General features: G+C 42.1%; 1 protein-coding gene across 1 annotated transcript; it reads right to left on the reverse strand.

Moving 5' to 3' along the window:
- Positions 1-5,122: 5,122 nt before the first annotated feature.
- On the reverse strand, positions 5,123-14,061 carry ccdc3b (coiled-coil domain containing 3b; the record flags this gene model as incomplete). Its single annotated transcript, XM_079218843.1, has 3 exons — positions 5,123-5,395; positions 7,139-7,313; positions 13,697-14,061. The coding sequence occupies 3 exons, from the start codon at positions 14,059-14,061 to the stop codon at positions 5,123-5,125; spliced, it is 813 nt and encodes a 270-aa protein (XP_079074969.1).
- Positions 14,062-14,753: the final 692 nt, after the last annotated feature.

Consider the following 14,753-nt stretch of genomic DNA (forward strand, 5'->3'; position numbering starts at 1 on the left):
TTTGATCTAAATTGATTTCATAGACAGTGGATGTGTTCGAAAACTTAGCTGATCCTTGATCTGTCGTTAAGACAGGTGTCTGTAAATGTACATTTTTCGGCGTTTTTTCACTTTGATTTTTCAAAAGTTACCGAGAAATATACACTGTACTATCGGATAACACTGTTATTTTAACCAGCAGACCGGAAGGGTCTGTCTCTTCCTGCGACGGAGTTTCTGCTTGTTGTGAAGTGGGCGAGTCTACCAAGCATGCAGTTCGGCACAATTATTACAATTATTAGTGCTACAAATAGTTTGTGTCACAAACTATTGTGTCGTGGTGTTTTACCTTGTTAAAGAGCATTAGTTGTGGGTTATTGATTGTTGTTATAAAGTTTTAACCATGACTAAAGTTACAACCATGACACAAATGACAACCATGACACGTATGTAGCTCCGACTGCTGCGCCCTCAGTGGTGAAGAAATAAAGGTGGCTGCCTCCCGAAGAGCGACAACAGTCGTTATGGCCATGCGGTATATGAAAAATTCATACCGGTTTCAAATAGAGCCGGTATACCGCACAGCCCTATGTGTAATGTTTTGGCCAAATAATCATATTGGTTCAAATAAATTCATTCCATCTGAGTTCATAAAAACATTACAAATAAGTTTAAATAGTAAATATGTTTTAAGTTCAATACAAAGAATGGAGTTAGTACTAGTAATTTATTTACTTGAGTATACCTAACAATAAATACTTGAGTTAGGAGTACTCCATTTAAGCAATTTTTCCACTAAAAGGATTTGAGTTATTTAACTTAAATGGTTCAAGGCAATCGGTTTCCTAAAACTATTTGAGTTGACTTTACTCATCAGATTTTACAGTGTATGACGATGTCAGCCCATGTGGTGTTTGTCTGGTACTGGGATCTCACCAACATGATGAGCCTTGAGGCTCAGCAGGGACACCTGGGCCCCAACATCAGCCTGGTGGAGGTTTCCTGCAACACAAAATAAACAGACAATAGTACCGTATTTATTAGGAGAGACATGAAAGAAACCCTAACTTTGATGTTCCCGGTGTATTTAGGGGGAAAGTGAGAAGATAAGCATTGTTTAGTCTGGAAGGTGTGGTTCAGTGGGGGGACGGGCACATGGAGCAGGACAGAGACGGTTCCATAACAAACACCTGATGCTTTGGTTTGAAGTTTGAAATGTGTACAACTTTATATATGGGGCTGCGAAAAAGTGTGTGTGTGTGTGTGTGTGTGTGTGTGTGTGTGTGTGTGTGTGTGTGTGTGTGTGTGTGTGTGTGTGTGTGTGTGTGTGTGTGCGTGCGCAAGGGGGTTTGGGAAATGTGATCAGCAATGTTAAATGTCTAGTGTGGAGGATATCATAAGGTCTTGAGGCAATCAGATGGGTCAGATTAGACCCGAACACGACAGGAGGCAATGTATCAACGTTATACCAGCTGTTGCAGTCTGCCCTGCCATGTAGCTCAGAAAACACACGCCATGTTGTGCTGTGTGACCTGTTGTGTCGCATGGTAAGAGCAAGAGAGAAAAGAGTCAAAACTTCTCCAAACGGAGCTAACGTTAGCTTACTAGTGCAGGAAAGTGTCTCTTCCCTCTTAAAGTCACGTAGCGTTACACGGTGACTTTACTTGAGAAGACTGTTTGTCTGTAATTATTGTACATTTGCAAAATGCTGGCAAAAAGGAAATATGAAGGAACAATAATGAGCTTCGTTACCTCGCTGTTGCTGAAGTTGAAGTGGACTCTGGTCAGAAATGTTGTAGCTCTTGCTCCAAAATGGTGTCGAGAGAAGCAAGTGTCCATCGACATACAACATTTATTTACAGGAAGATTCACCCGGGGATGAATTTTGACCATGATGCATTGCAGATCTACAGCAACATGCTGTATAGAATGAATGAATGAATATGACCAGCATACATTAATATTACTGTCAAAACTACAGAAACTTGTTACAGTGTGGACATGACAAACCGTTTCCCAGACTGAATATGCAAACTCTCGAGGTTGACTCATGACCTTTTTGTATGCAATGGCCTGAAAATAAACCACTGAGCTCTTCTTGGCTTTTCCCTCTCTGGAGTCTCACGGTTGAGCTTCCAGCTCAAGTCTGAAGCTCAAAGGCATTTGACTGGAACAGCAGAGGTCTCACATCAGGGCCGGAGTGGGGCCAATTTTCAGCCCGGGAATTTCAGGCTCAAGACCGGCCCACTTTTTCCATGGTAGTGGAAATTGGATAAATGAAGCAACAGTTCAGCTCTTACTATCCTGTAGTTTTTTTGTATAAATACCATGGTCCAACAAATAATGTAAAGGTTAAATACAACAATAATAATCCACTTAAGATGAGAAGTTAACAAAAAATATTCCACTATTCCACAAGGATAGGTTGATAAATTAAATAAAGAAATAAGAAATAAATAAATAAAACATTTGAAACGTATCCCACTTTTCAACAAAGAGGCATATTGAACTAATGTTTACAGTTCAACTCACAGTACAGTATACAGTTACATGGTGAACAGCACCAACAGCATCTACAGCGTCAGTAACCGCCTAAGCAGTGCACTGGTTTCAGCCACTGGATCTATAACTGTGTCAATGCTTATAGACATGAGGATTTCCTTCTCTGTGCACATTAACATGAACGCCTCCAAGTTTGTTCTGCAAAGTTGAGCAAACTATGCATACTGGTTCATCAAGTACTGTCATATCCTGCTCTTTCTTACAATATATAACTGTAATTCATATTGTTTCCTCTGTTATCCTCTCTACCTGTCCCTGTAGTCATGGCCTCCTCATTGCAAATGTCGGGCTCATCATTTTCAGCAGGAGACTTATCTGCTGCTCCGAAGCTACAAAGAAAAATTAAGTCATATTACTGCATACTTCAATATCAATATTATATATCAATATTTTCAAAGTCTATGGATTGCCATATTTTGGGTGATATAAAAAGGCTAATATTTAATAATTCAATTTAATATTTTGCTTCGGAATAGGTTGACAACGCTACAACGATATTAATCAAGGCTACAACGTTAGCCGAATAGTTACATTGCTAATCATAAGGTCTTTGTCTCTCTTTACCAGTTGCCACTTGTGTTTGTCCTCTTGAAAATAAATCGGTAAGCTTGGCACATTTGGCAGCATCCTCCTCCAATGCCTTTCTTTTTTTCAACCTGGCTTGTTCAGCCCTCCTGCCCTCTTCCCCCGTCCATCCTCCCTGACGCGTATCGCTGCGGTCGGGCCGGCCCAGCTATCGGTAGCCTATCTGAGAAAACCTTTTGGAAAAGACGGGCTCCGGACCGAACCAACTGTATTTGGGAGGGGTGAACTTCCTCGCATGGTACAACCCATGCAGAGGCTGCGGTGTCAGAATGCGGAACGTGTGTAGCCCACTTTAAGAGAAGACGGACTAACGTGACAAATGTCAACTAATACAACCGGCCCAGAAGTGAAGCGGCCCACCGGGAAAACTCCCAATTCTCCCGATTAGCCACCCCGGGCCTGTCTCACACACATCAGTCCTCGATGATGCAGACCTGTACTGGCAACAGTGAAAATCACCAACTCTTCGCCAGAGTCCGGCTGCTAAAGTGAGAAGAGATGCTGAGGCAGCGCTTCTGCTCGTCTTTGGGAAGCAGAGGACAGAGTTGTCAGGAAGGAGGAAACGTATCGCTGACTTTAGACCTTAAACTTTATTACGTTTGTCATATTACATACTTTTGACATCAGGGCTCTGATTGAGCGCTCCTCAGCAGGAGCAGTGAGGAGGGCTGGGGAGCCACTGCGGGTTCAGGGTCTTGCTCCAGGACCCAGAGACATGCGAACATGTATTATGTTGAGTCATGTGTCCCCTGGGAGGAATCCTGCTGGCGTTGGTGAAACCCTGACCTCGTCACCGAGTGAAGCCCTCAGTAAGACCTCTCCAGAAACCATGGAGTCTCTCTGGCGGGTTTCCTCATGCAGGGCGATGAGTGAAATACTCAAGTGAAACAGGAACAGAAAGGGAATCAGATATACTGCATTAACGAATCAGATGCTCTGGGATTATCACTAGAACAATATAAATGAGAGCAGAGAAAGTAACAGTGTGGAACACACGGAGAGCCAGGTCCTCCGGGACCCCCACTGGGCCGGCCCACTGCCGACATCTGCTTTGCAGCTCGGCTGAGCACGGTGGTTTATGTTGAGAAGGCGGTGTGTATATCATCTTTGGCTCAGGTCCTGGGATTCTGACAGTTGGCTGCAGGCGAGCTTGTGATGAGAAGGTTCAAGAGCCGATAGAACAGACATGTTCGTGTTATGAGGACGACGTCCCATGAACCACCACATGAGAAGTTTGATAAAAGCTCATTTATTTATGATAACAAGAAAACAATATGCAGTTTAGAGAAAGCCACAATAATAATAAAAGCAAATACATAAAATATAACAAATGCAAAACTCTCATTTCTGACACAGAAAAAGCTGTCCTGTCCCAGGCCGGCTCACCGGCTGGACTCCTTGAATGCTCAGCACTCTGCTTCAATACAAACCATCACTCCATTCAGCACAAGGGGTTTGAACATATTCATAAACGGAGACGTTGGGAGAAACTATTCACTGGTTTAAAGAATCATAGCTTTTGGGTATAAACAGATACAAGTAAATGAAAAGCAAAGGAAGAAAAGAATGATTTTACGTAAAGTCATTCAAGGTCAGAGCATGATGAGGGACACGAGACATGTTCACTACCCTTCATGTCCAGAGGACCCACAAAAGAAGAAGAATATGATAATAACGTATTTAGAAGAAACAAATCATTCTAATATTCATGCAATGCATGATGTGTCCAGCACAGAAAGTAACTAGATATGAAATGTGCAATGCTTTAACATTGTTCACATATTGTTCAGCAGTGCATCCGCCATCTGAGACTCGGTCCGATGTTTGGAAAAGGAATCAGCTATAAAAGACAAAGGTAGAAGTTATTCAGAGGAAACAGTCATAGTGGAATGAGAGGTGAGGAGACGAGGAGGAAGAAGCCATTTAAAGCCTTCATCTCCCTTTAGTTCATCTGGACCCTAAACCAGCATTGTTTTGGGGTGAAGACGTCTGAAGGTCAGTTCTTGAGCGTCCCGGAGAGGACCTTCTTCAGGCGCTGGCCCCCCTGGTCCAGGGTGTCCTGGTCGGGGTGAGCTCGGGGCGTCTTGGACTCGTAGAGCTTCTTCTGCTTGGGGGTCTCTCGCTGGGCCTGGCGCAGCAGACGCTTCATGCCCTTCACCTTCTCCCTCAGATGGTCGTTGGCTTTCTCCAAGGAGCGCACCTTCTGGGACAGAGTCCAGACCTTCTCCTCTTCCTCGAACAGAGCCTTCTGCACCGCGGAGCACAACAACTGGAACATCAGAGAAGGGGGAGGGGCTTTGGTTAATATGAATCATCTGAACACTGAACTGTCACATAATTGATCCATTGCTTTGAGGTTACTTGTATCAGATTATGTGAAAATATCCAACAGATTTATATCTCACGCTGCCTTTTGAATGAGCGTTATCCCATAACTAAATAATCGTGTGTTCCTGAGACATTTATGAAGCAGCAGCTGACAGATCTCTTGTTCTGATGCTGATTTCCTTCAGATAACTCATGAGGGAGCACGTCTGGCATGCTCTTTCTTTGGGCTGACGAGGCGTTTAGCATTTTCCATTGTTTGTGTTTGAGTGAGTCAAAGAAAGTGGAACAACGTTTTTGGCTGCCTGCAGCCTGGAAAGAAGGAAAAGGGAAGAGAGAAAGGAGAGGAGGTGAACTATGAAGTACGTTTGGGAACCTTCCTCCTTGTGGGCGGGTTCATGGAACCCGTTAAGTGTTACCATCCTGCATGCCCTAATCGTGAAGCAGCAGCCACAGACACAGCGCTGCCCCAGCAGGGCCCGAGAGCCCGTTGTGACTTCCTGAGACATGAACTCCTCCTCGGGGACACAATGGGCTCCAGCTGCCTGAGTGTGGATTTCCTCCACAGATCCTAGAGCTTCCACACAGGACGGCGTGAAAGCCTGATGTATGCTCCCTGCCATCAGATAACAAGCGCTGGGGGTTTTGAGGAAATGTTAAAAATGTGCGGCTGGCGGCCGGCCCACAGGCTGCTTAGTGCATTACTGCTGAGATATTAGCTGTGGACCCATGTGCTCTTACTTATGGCCCATCAGGGATGTGAACGGGGAATGAAACTTTATAGTGAAGTTCAAGAGCAGAACAATCAAGTCATGTCAAGTAAAGTGGAACGTCGTCACGGTCTTTCTGTGCACCAGGGTCAGGCCACGCTGCAGGGACAGTGGAAAGGTCTGCAGACCAGACACAATATGAATATGAATATGAAGCTGCAGGGACAGTGGAAAGGTCTGGATACCAGACACAGTATGAATATGAATATGAAGCTGCCTCTGAGCGGAAGACATGATAAGCTTTTATGTTTTGTCATGTGATACAACACAAGTGTCATGATAATGCTAATAATAAAGACTTGAGCTTGAATATGAAGCTAATTACAGTTACATTGAGATAGATATATAATAATAATAATAATAATAACAGCAGACATAGTCCTTAACAGCGGCTATATGTGGCTCACTTAAAGCAGTTATATGGATACCACAGTTCTGATGGATCGTAATCAACCTCCGGCTCGGGTCCAGAGCAGCTGAGCTGAGGAACCACATGGCGAGTCTCCATCAAGGCTGGAGATCAATGCAGAGGTGATGACATCTCTCAGGAAGGAAACGTGAGCTCATGCATCATCAGTATTTAAAACGCCTCTGGTCATGCACTGAAGAGTGATCCTTTTAAAATAGTCCAAGAACGTATAGGAGGATACGCACATATGAATCATGTCTCCATCGTGCTTCCTACAGCTCAAGGGAAGGATTGTTTTCATGTTTCTGTACAAAAAGTGAAGCTTGTGTTATAGTTTACCAAAAGAACTTTTCTGTCAATAGTAAAGAGTGTGAAAGGAGATGTGCGGACCTCTGGACCTCAAGAACATCTGTCTCCTTTCCCCAAACCCTTTGAGGAGCACCATGCATCTGTCCTCCTCCTATCAACACTCACTAGCTAGCGGTGCTGGTTCTGATGGACCACTCACCCGGCTGTCCTCCTGGGCCTCCCACTCCGGGGCGTAGCTGTGGACGTGGGTACCCGCCGTGCAGTTGGCGAACTGGAACAGGCTGGCAAACGTCCGGTGGTTCTCCGCCGTGTCGGGGAAGATGGGGTCCTGGAAGTTCACTCCATGGGGGATGATGTTGTAGTCCTCATCCATCCTGCACAGAACACAGGAGGATGGCTTCATGGAGAATGAACATGTGGTAAACAGCTTGTCAACGACAACTTGTAACACTTCATCTTCATCATCTTCATCATCTTCTTGTCAGGATTTTAAATGGAAGCAAACAAGGTTTTACCTCTTCATCCTATAAAGTTGACAGACACATGTCAATAATAAAACAGAGAAAAGTGAACTACATTCAGAATTGTTTGCGGTCCCTGGTTTATTTTTATTAACATTCAAGCATTATGTGGATGAGACAAGCCAGCAAACTACAAGCCAACAGGATTTACTGCATGGTTCATATCGTCTGCTACAACATGAGAGAGGAAGTCCTGAAGTCTGCTCCACACATCTGGATCTCATCTCACATCCCTCAGAGACGTTGGGTTGTGTGTGTGTGTGCGTGTGTGTGTGTGTGTGTGTGTGTGTGTGTGTGTGTGTGTGTGTTACGAGAGCACACAGAACGATGATGTGTTGCTTCTCCAGAAGAGGTCAAAGGTCAAGTAGCACAGTGACCAAGAGGTCAGAAGGAATCGTGGATCCAGAGGAACTTGTCTGGACAATGAAAACATAACTAAACATAAACTTATATTTTACAATGTATTGACACAATGTAATGTTGGAACATGCACACCCCAATGTATTAGTGTTCTACAGCTCAAGCAGAAGCGTGTGTTTCCTTACAGTCCTGAGGGAGACCACAGCCTCACAGCCGCTGCGTCCAGGGAGTCATGTGATTGATTGGTTATTCTCAGGAAACAGGCGTTCACTGGAGACAGCGATGAGAACTTTGACTTGTGGCTCATACAGCGTCTGGACTGCAGAGTGGCCACAACAACTCTCTTGAAACTCGACTCAATTTTCATGAAACATTGAATGTGAATAGTGACATTGAATGTGAATAGTGATTCCTCTCTAAAAGGTTCAATACCGGTATTTACTTTTTTTATAAGACGTAGAGGAGAAGATTGATATCATTCCCATGTACGGTAAAGAGGAGTGAAAATGGCAGCTTATGCCGTCTTTGTGCCTATTATATTGTCCAGGTTGGCTTATTGTCTAGGTTGGTTTATTGTTGGTTTATTGTCCAGGTTGGTTTATTGTTGGTTTATTGTCCAGGTTGGTTTATTGTTGGTTTATTGTCCAGGTTGGCTTATTGTCTAGGTTGGTTTATTGTTGGTTTATTGTTGGTTTATTGTTGGTTTATTGTTGGTCTATTGTTGGTTTATTGTTGGTCTATTGTTGGTTTATTGTTGGTTTATTGTTGGTTAATTGTTGGTTTATTGTTAGTTTATTGTTGGTTTATTGTCCAGGTTGGTTTATTTTTGGTTTATTGTTGGTTTATTGTTGGTTTATTGTCCAGGTTGGTTTATTTTTGGTTTATTGTTGGTTTATTTTTGGTTTATTGTTGGTTTATTGTCCAGGTTGGTTTATTGTTGGTTTATTGTTGGTTTATTTTTGGTTTATTGTTGGTTTATTGTCCAGGTTGGTTTATTGTTGGTTTATTTTTGGTTTATTGTTGGTTTATTGTCCAGGTTGGTTTATTGTTGGTTTATTGTTGGTTTATTTTTGGTTTATTGTTGGTTTATTGTCCAGGTTGGTTTATTGTTGGTTTATTGTTGGTTTATTTTTGGTTTATTGTTGGTTTATTGTCCAGGTTGGTTTATTTTTGGTTTATTTTTGGTTTATTGTTAGTTTATTGTTGGTTTATTGTCCAGGTTGGTTTATTTTTGGTTTATTGTTGGTTTATTTTTGGTTTATTGTTGGTTTATTGTCCAGGTTGGTTTATTGTTGGTTTATTGTTGGTTTATTTTTGGTTTATTGTTGGTTTATTGTCCAGGTTGGTTTATTGTTGGTTTATTGTCCAGGTTGGTTTATTGTTGGTTTATTTTTGGTTTATTGTTGGTTTATTGTCCAGGTTGGTTTATTTTTGGTTTATTGTTGGTTTATTTTTGGTTTATTGTTGGTTTATTGTCCAGGTTGGTTTATTTTTGGTTTATTGTTGGTTTATTTTTGGTTTATTGTTGGTTTATTGTCCAGGTTGGTTTATTGTTGGTTTATTTTTGGTTTATTGTTGGTTTATTGTTAGTTTATTTTTGGTTTATTGTCCAGGTTGGTTTATTGTTGGTTTATTGTTGGTTTATTTTTGGTTTATTGTTGGTTTATTGTCCAGGTTGGTTTATTGTTGGTTTATTGTCCAGGTTGGTTTATTGTTGGTTTATTTTTGGTTTATTGTTGGTTTATTGTCCAGGTTGGTTTATTGTTGGTTTATTGTCCAGGTTGGTTTATTGTTGGTTTATTTTTGGTTTATTGTTGGTTTATTGTTGGTTTATTTTTGGTTTATTGTCCAGGTTGGCTTATTGTTGGTTTATTGTTGGTTTATTGTTGGTTTATTGTTGGTTTATTGTTCAGGTTGGTTTATTGTTGGTTTATTGTTGGTTTATTGTTGGTTTATTGTTCAGGTTGGTTTATTTTTGGTTTATTGTTGGTTTATTGTTCAGGTTGGTTTATTGTTGGTTTATTGTCCAGGTTGGTTTATTGTTGGTTTATTTTTGGTTTATTGTTGGTTTATTGTCCAGGTTGGTTTATTGTTGGTTTATTTTTGGTTTATTGTTGGTTTATTGTCCAGGTTGGTTTATTGTTGGTTTATTTTTGGTTTATTGTTGGTTTATTGTCCAGGTTGGTTTATTGTTGGTTTATTGTCCAGGTTGGTTTATTGTTGGTTTATTGTCCAGGTTGGTTTATTTTTGGTTTATTGTTGGTTTATTTTTGGTTTATTGTTGGTTTATTGTCCAGGTTGGTTTATTGTTGGTTTATTGTTGGTTTATTTTTGGTTTATTGTCCAGGTTGGTTTATTGTTGGTTTATTGTCGAGGTTGGTTTATTTTTGGTTTATTGTTGGTTTATTTTTGGTTTATTGTTGGTTTATTGTCCAGGTTGGCTTATTCCTAAAGGATGTTATTTCTCCTTTGTTGAATCCGAACAGAAACTGAAGTTGGACACAAACTGTATTTACTCATCTGAACCCGGTCTGGTTTCTAAAGGTCGACGTGCTTGTGGGCTAAAGTTTAATGGAAAGGAAAATGAGCATGAGGGCTTTTGGGGAATTGCTCTCTCCATCATATCCCTGGTACCCACTGGCAAAAGATCACTGCGTTGGTTTACTGGAGCAATCAGTGCTTCTTAATCTCTGCACTTAAACACAACTTTGTTGTGACGTTAGCTTCAGGAGGTTTCCGATGCTGGTCGCCACGGCTGATTATGGGATAACATCCAGATACCACCACAACAGTGAAGTCCTGCCTGGAGGTGCACTTCACCAAAGCCAGTGATGTCATCTTAAACGGATCTTAACCATCATCACACAATGCGAGTGTGATTCTGTCCATATGAAGTCGGACATATAAAGAACAGTATTGAAGTTATTCTGCTGCAGACCCTCACCCTCAAGCTTCAGGAATGCTCTCCAGCTCTTCATCTCCTAGAGAGAGAACTATCGGGACGGCTTGTCAGCACGCGTTCCCTCCACCGAGCAGCAAACTGCTGTGTTCCAGCAGGACAAGAGGTGGTCCTGCACCGCTTTACCTTTAGCTTTTGGGAAATGTCTGGCTCTGTAATTACTCTGGCTGGAATGCAACGTTTCCTGAGTAACAGTGTTGTTTCTGTCCAACACAGACACGTAAGAATTAACCTGCCACATACTTTTTTTTAAATCTGAGTGGAAGGTTTGGCAGGTTATTAAATATATTATTAATATCCGGGAAATCAATATGGTATCACATGGACAGATGCTGAAGAGAACATGTGAGGATGGTTCCAATCTTCCACTTTTGAATGCTTCCTTTCTGGCCGACGATTGATTGAATCCTCAGAGTCCTTCAGTCCACGACAGAGCTGCTGGTTTTTATTGGCAATCACAATACTTTACCAGGTGATGGATGTTATATTCATATAATACTTTACCAGGTGATGGATGTTATATTCATATAATACTTTACAATGAGATGGATGTTATATTCATATAATACTTTACAATGAGATGGATGTTATATTCATATAATACTTTACAATGAGATGGATGTTATATTCATATAATACTTTACCAGGTGATGGATGTTATATTCATATAATACTTTACCAGGTGATGGATGTTATATTCATATAATACTTTACCAGGTGATGGATGTTATATTCATATAATACTTTACCAGGTGATGGATGTTATATTCATATAATACTTTACAATGAGATGGATGTTATATTCATATAATACTTTACAATGAGATGGATGTTATACTCATGTAATACTTTACAAGGTGATGGATGTTATATTCATACTAGGGCTGCAACTAACGATTATTTTAATAATCGATTAATCGGTTGATTATTTTTTCGGTGAATTGGATAAAAAATCTAATAAAATAAAAATGGACGAACACAAAAAACATACACATGTATGCTTTACATCTGCCAAATATATAGGCATGTGATCCCTTTTGACTGTAATTGATCTCCTGCTTTTAGCATGCCCTGCTTTATCAATATGTATGAAACACTGCTTTATCAATATGTATGAAATACTGCTTTATCAATATGTATGAAACACTGGACAGAGGGAAGCTGTGCTGCTCCTCTCACGTCTGTCTGACCTCCACCTTCAGGCCCAGCTCCACCTCATCTCAGCTGCATCAAGCTGCTCTGCATATAGAGCGTCCTCTTCGGTGAGCCGGTTCAACGTTAAGAGTGACTGGTGAACTGAACCAGACGGGGGGTGACGGCATGTTTCATCACGTTACGGTTTTTACAAGCAAGACTGAACTGTAACGGAACATAACGGAACTTTAACGACAAGTTAGAGGGAAACGCTGATTGGCCAAAACTCGACTCGTCACATCCTAGATGTTCTATTGAAGATCAGACCTCAGCTTTTCTCAGTGTCTCACTCCCATCTCAGAAACGCTGGCAGGCCAGTTGCTTCTTCTGCGCAACTTATTGACTGCCGTAATAATCGCGCGACACAACGACTCGATAATGAAATTCGTTGCCAACTCTTTTGATAATCGATTTTATCGATTCGTTGTTCCAGCCCTAACTCATACAATACTCTACAAGGTGATGGATGTTATACTCATACAATACTCTACAAGGTGATGGATGTTATACTCATACAATACTCTACAAGGTGATGGATGTTATACTCATACAATACTCTACAAGGTGATGGATGTTATATTCATACAATACTCTACAAGGTGATGGATGTTATACTCATACAATACTCTACAAGGTGATGGATGTTATACTCATACAATACTCTACAAGGTGATGGATGTTATACTCATACAATACTCTACAAGGTGATGGATGTTATATTCATACAATACTCTACAAGGTGATGGATGTTATATTCATACAATACTCTACAAGGTGATGGATGTTATATTCATACAATACTCTACAAGGTGATGGATGTTATACTCATACAATACTCTACAAGGTGATGGATGTTATACTCATACAATACTCTACAAGGTGATGGATGTTATACTCATACAATACTCTACAAGGTGATGGATGTTATACTCATACAATACTCTACAAGGTGATGGATGTTATACTCATACAATACTCTACAAGGTGATGGATGTTATATTCATACAATACTCTACAAGGTGATGGATGTTATATTCATACAATACTCTACAAGGTGATGGATGTTATACTCATACAATACTCTACAAGGTGATGGATGTTATACTCATACAATACTCTACAAGGTGATGGATGTTATATTCATACAATACTCTACAAGGTGATGGATGTTATATTCATACAATACTCTACAAGGTGATGGATGTTATATTCATACAATACTCTACAAGGTGATGGCTGGATTAGCAGTTCAAACACACAGTTGGAAACATCAACCCAGTTCAATCAGTGTCCTTCCCTCTCTCTACTTATTTTCAACTGTTCACTATAACAGCAACATGCCAATCTTGTAATTCAAGACAAATTCAGTCAAACTCTAAACATAACTGATGACTGGTTGGATGCATACATTGCATCAACTAGTCACTGCTTCTAGAGCGCTGGAGGAACTGATGGTGTGTGTGCATTAATGCACATTTATTTACCAAATCATTTAGTTTTGCCAACTCAACATCACATGTTTATAGAGACTGAACTATTGTAGTTTCCTTTCAGATCAGTCATTATAAACCATTAACCTGTTATGCAGTGCAGTAAGAGGTCTGTGGCATCAGTTACATAACGTTCAGCCGAGATTATTCTGTTGTTGGGAATTCATCTTAAACATATGAACTATGAATATGCATAACGAATAGATAGCGGGCAGCAGGTGAACACGGCTCACCTCAGGAAGAAGTAGTAGTTGTTGCTGCTGGTGACGCTGTAGGAGAAGCAGCTGAAGAAGCCCAGGCCGGTGATGTTGAAGCGGGACCCGGCCGGGACCTCCAGCGTGCTGCCCCACGCCTGGTCGCACAGCAGCTCCACCTCTGCGGAGAAGAGCAGCTGCGGGTCGGACGGCTGCACCGGCAGGTAGTTGTCGTACACGTTGTAGAGCTCCTGGTGCAGCGCCAGCACCTTGGCGAACACGATGATCTGCGCCAGCTCCGCGCGGCACGCGTCGCTCTGCTGCCGCCAGTCGCGCGGCAGCTGGCAACCGCAGCTCCCATCAGGACCCGCCGCGGCCAGGAGCACCGCGAGGAGGACCCACATCATGCGGGGCTTCACTCCATGCACAGCTGTGTTCACAGGAACCAGGGACCACGAAGGCGACCCACAACGAGGAGTCCGGGACACACAACGGAGAGTCCGGGACACACAACGGAGAGTCCGGGACACAACGGAGAGTCCGGGACACAACGGAGAGTCCGGGACACACAACGGAGAGTCCGGGACACACAACGGAGAGTCCGGGACACACAACGGAGAGTCCGGGACACACAACGGAGAGTCCGGGCAGCCGCTCACTGATGTGCTGAGTGGCTCGCGCTGCCTCCTCCTGAGAGACCTGGTGGATCAGCAGCAGCTTCTCCTCCTGAGAGACCTGGTGGATCAGCAGCAGCTTCTAGTCCACAAGGAGAAAACAAGACTGTGTCAAGTCATGAAAATAAAACTTTCTTCAACAACAACTCCTGCAGCTGCATGTGTGAGATGATGTGGCAACAAAGAAACGTTTTGAAGTCTCCAGAAACACTTCATTCAGAATAATAATAATAAGTCTGTGTCGCCCTCTAGTGGCAAGATGGACACGTTGGTGGAGGATTTACTTCTCAAGGTGTTTGTTCTGGGACTTTCCCTTTTGATGGTCTTCTGAAGGCTCTGCGTGGAACCGGCTTGCGTGGAACCGGCTCGCATATACATTGTGCTGTCCTTCCCAATACTCTAGGCTAGTGGTCACCAACCTT

Source organism: Taurulus bubalis (genome assembly GCF_910589615.1).
Source record: "Taurulus bubalis genome assembly, chromosome: 5".
Taxonomy (NCBI): Eukaryota; Metazoa; Chordata; class Actinopteri; order Perciformes; family Cottidae; genus Taurulus; species Taurulus bubalis.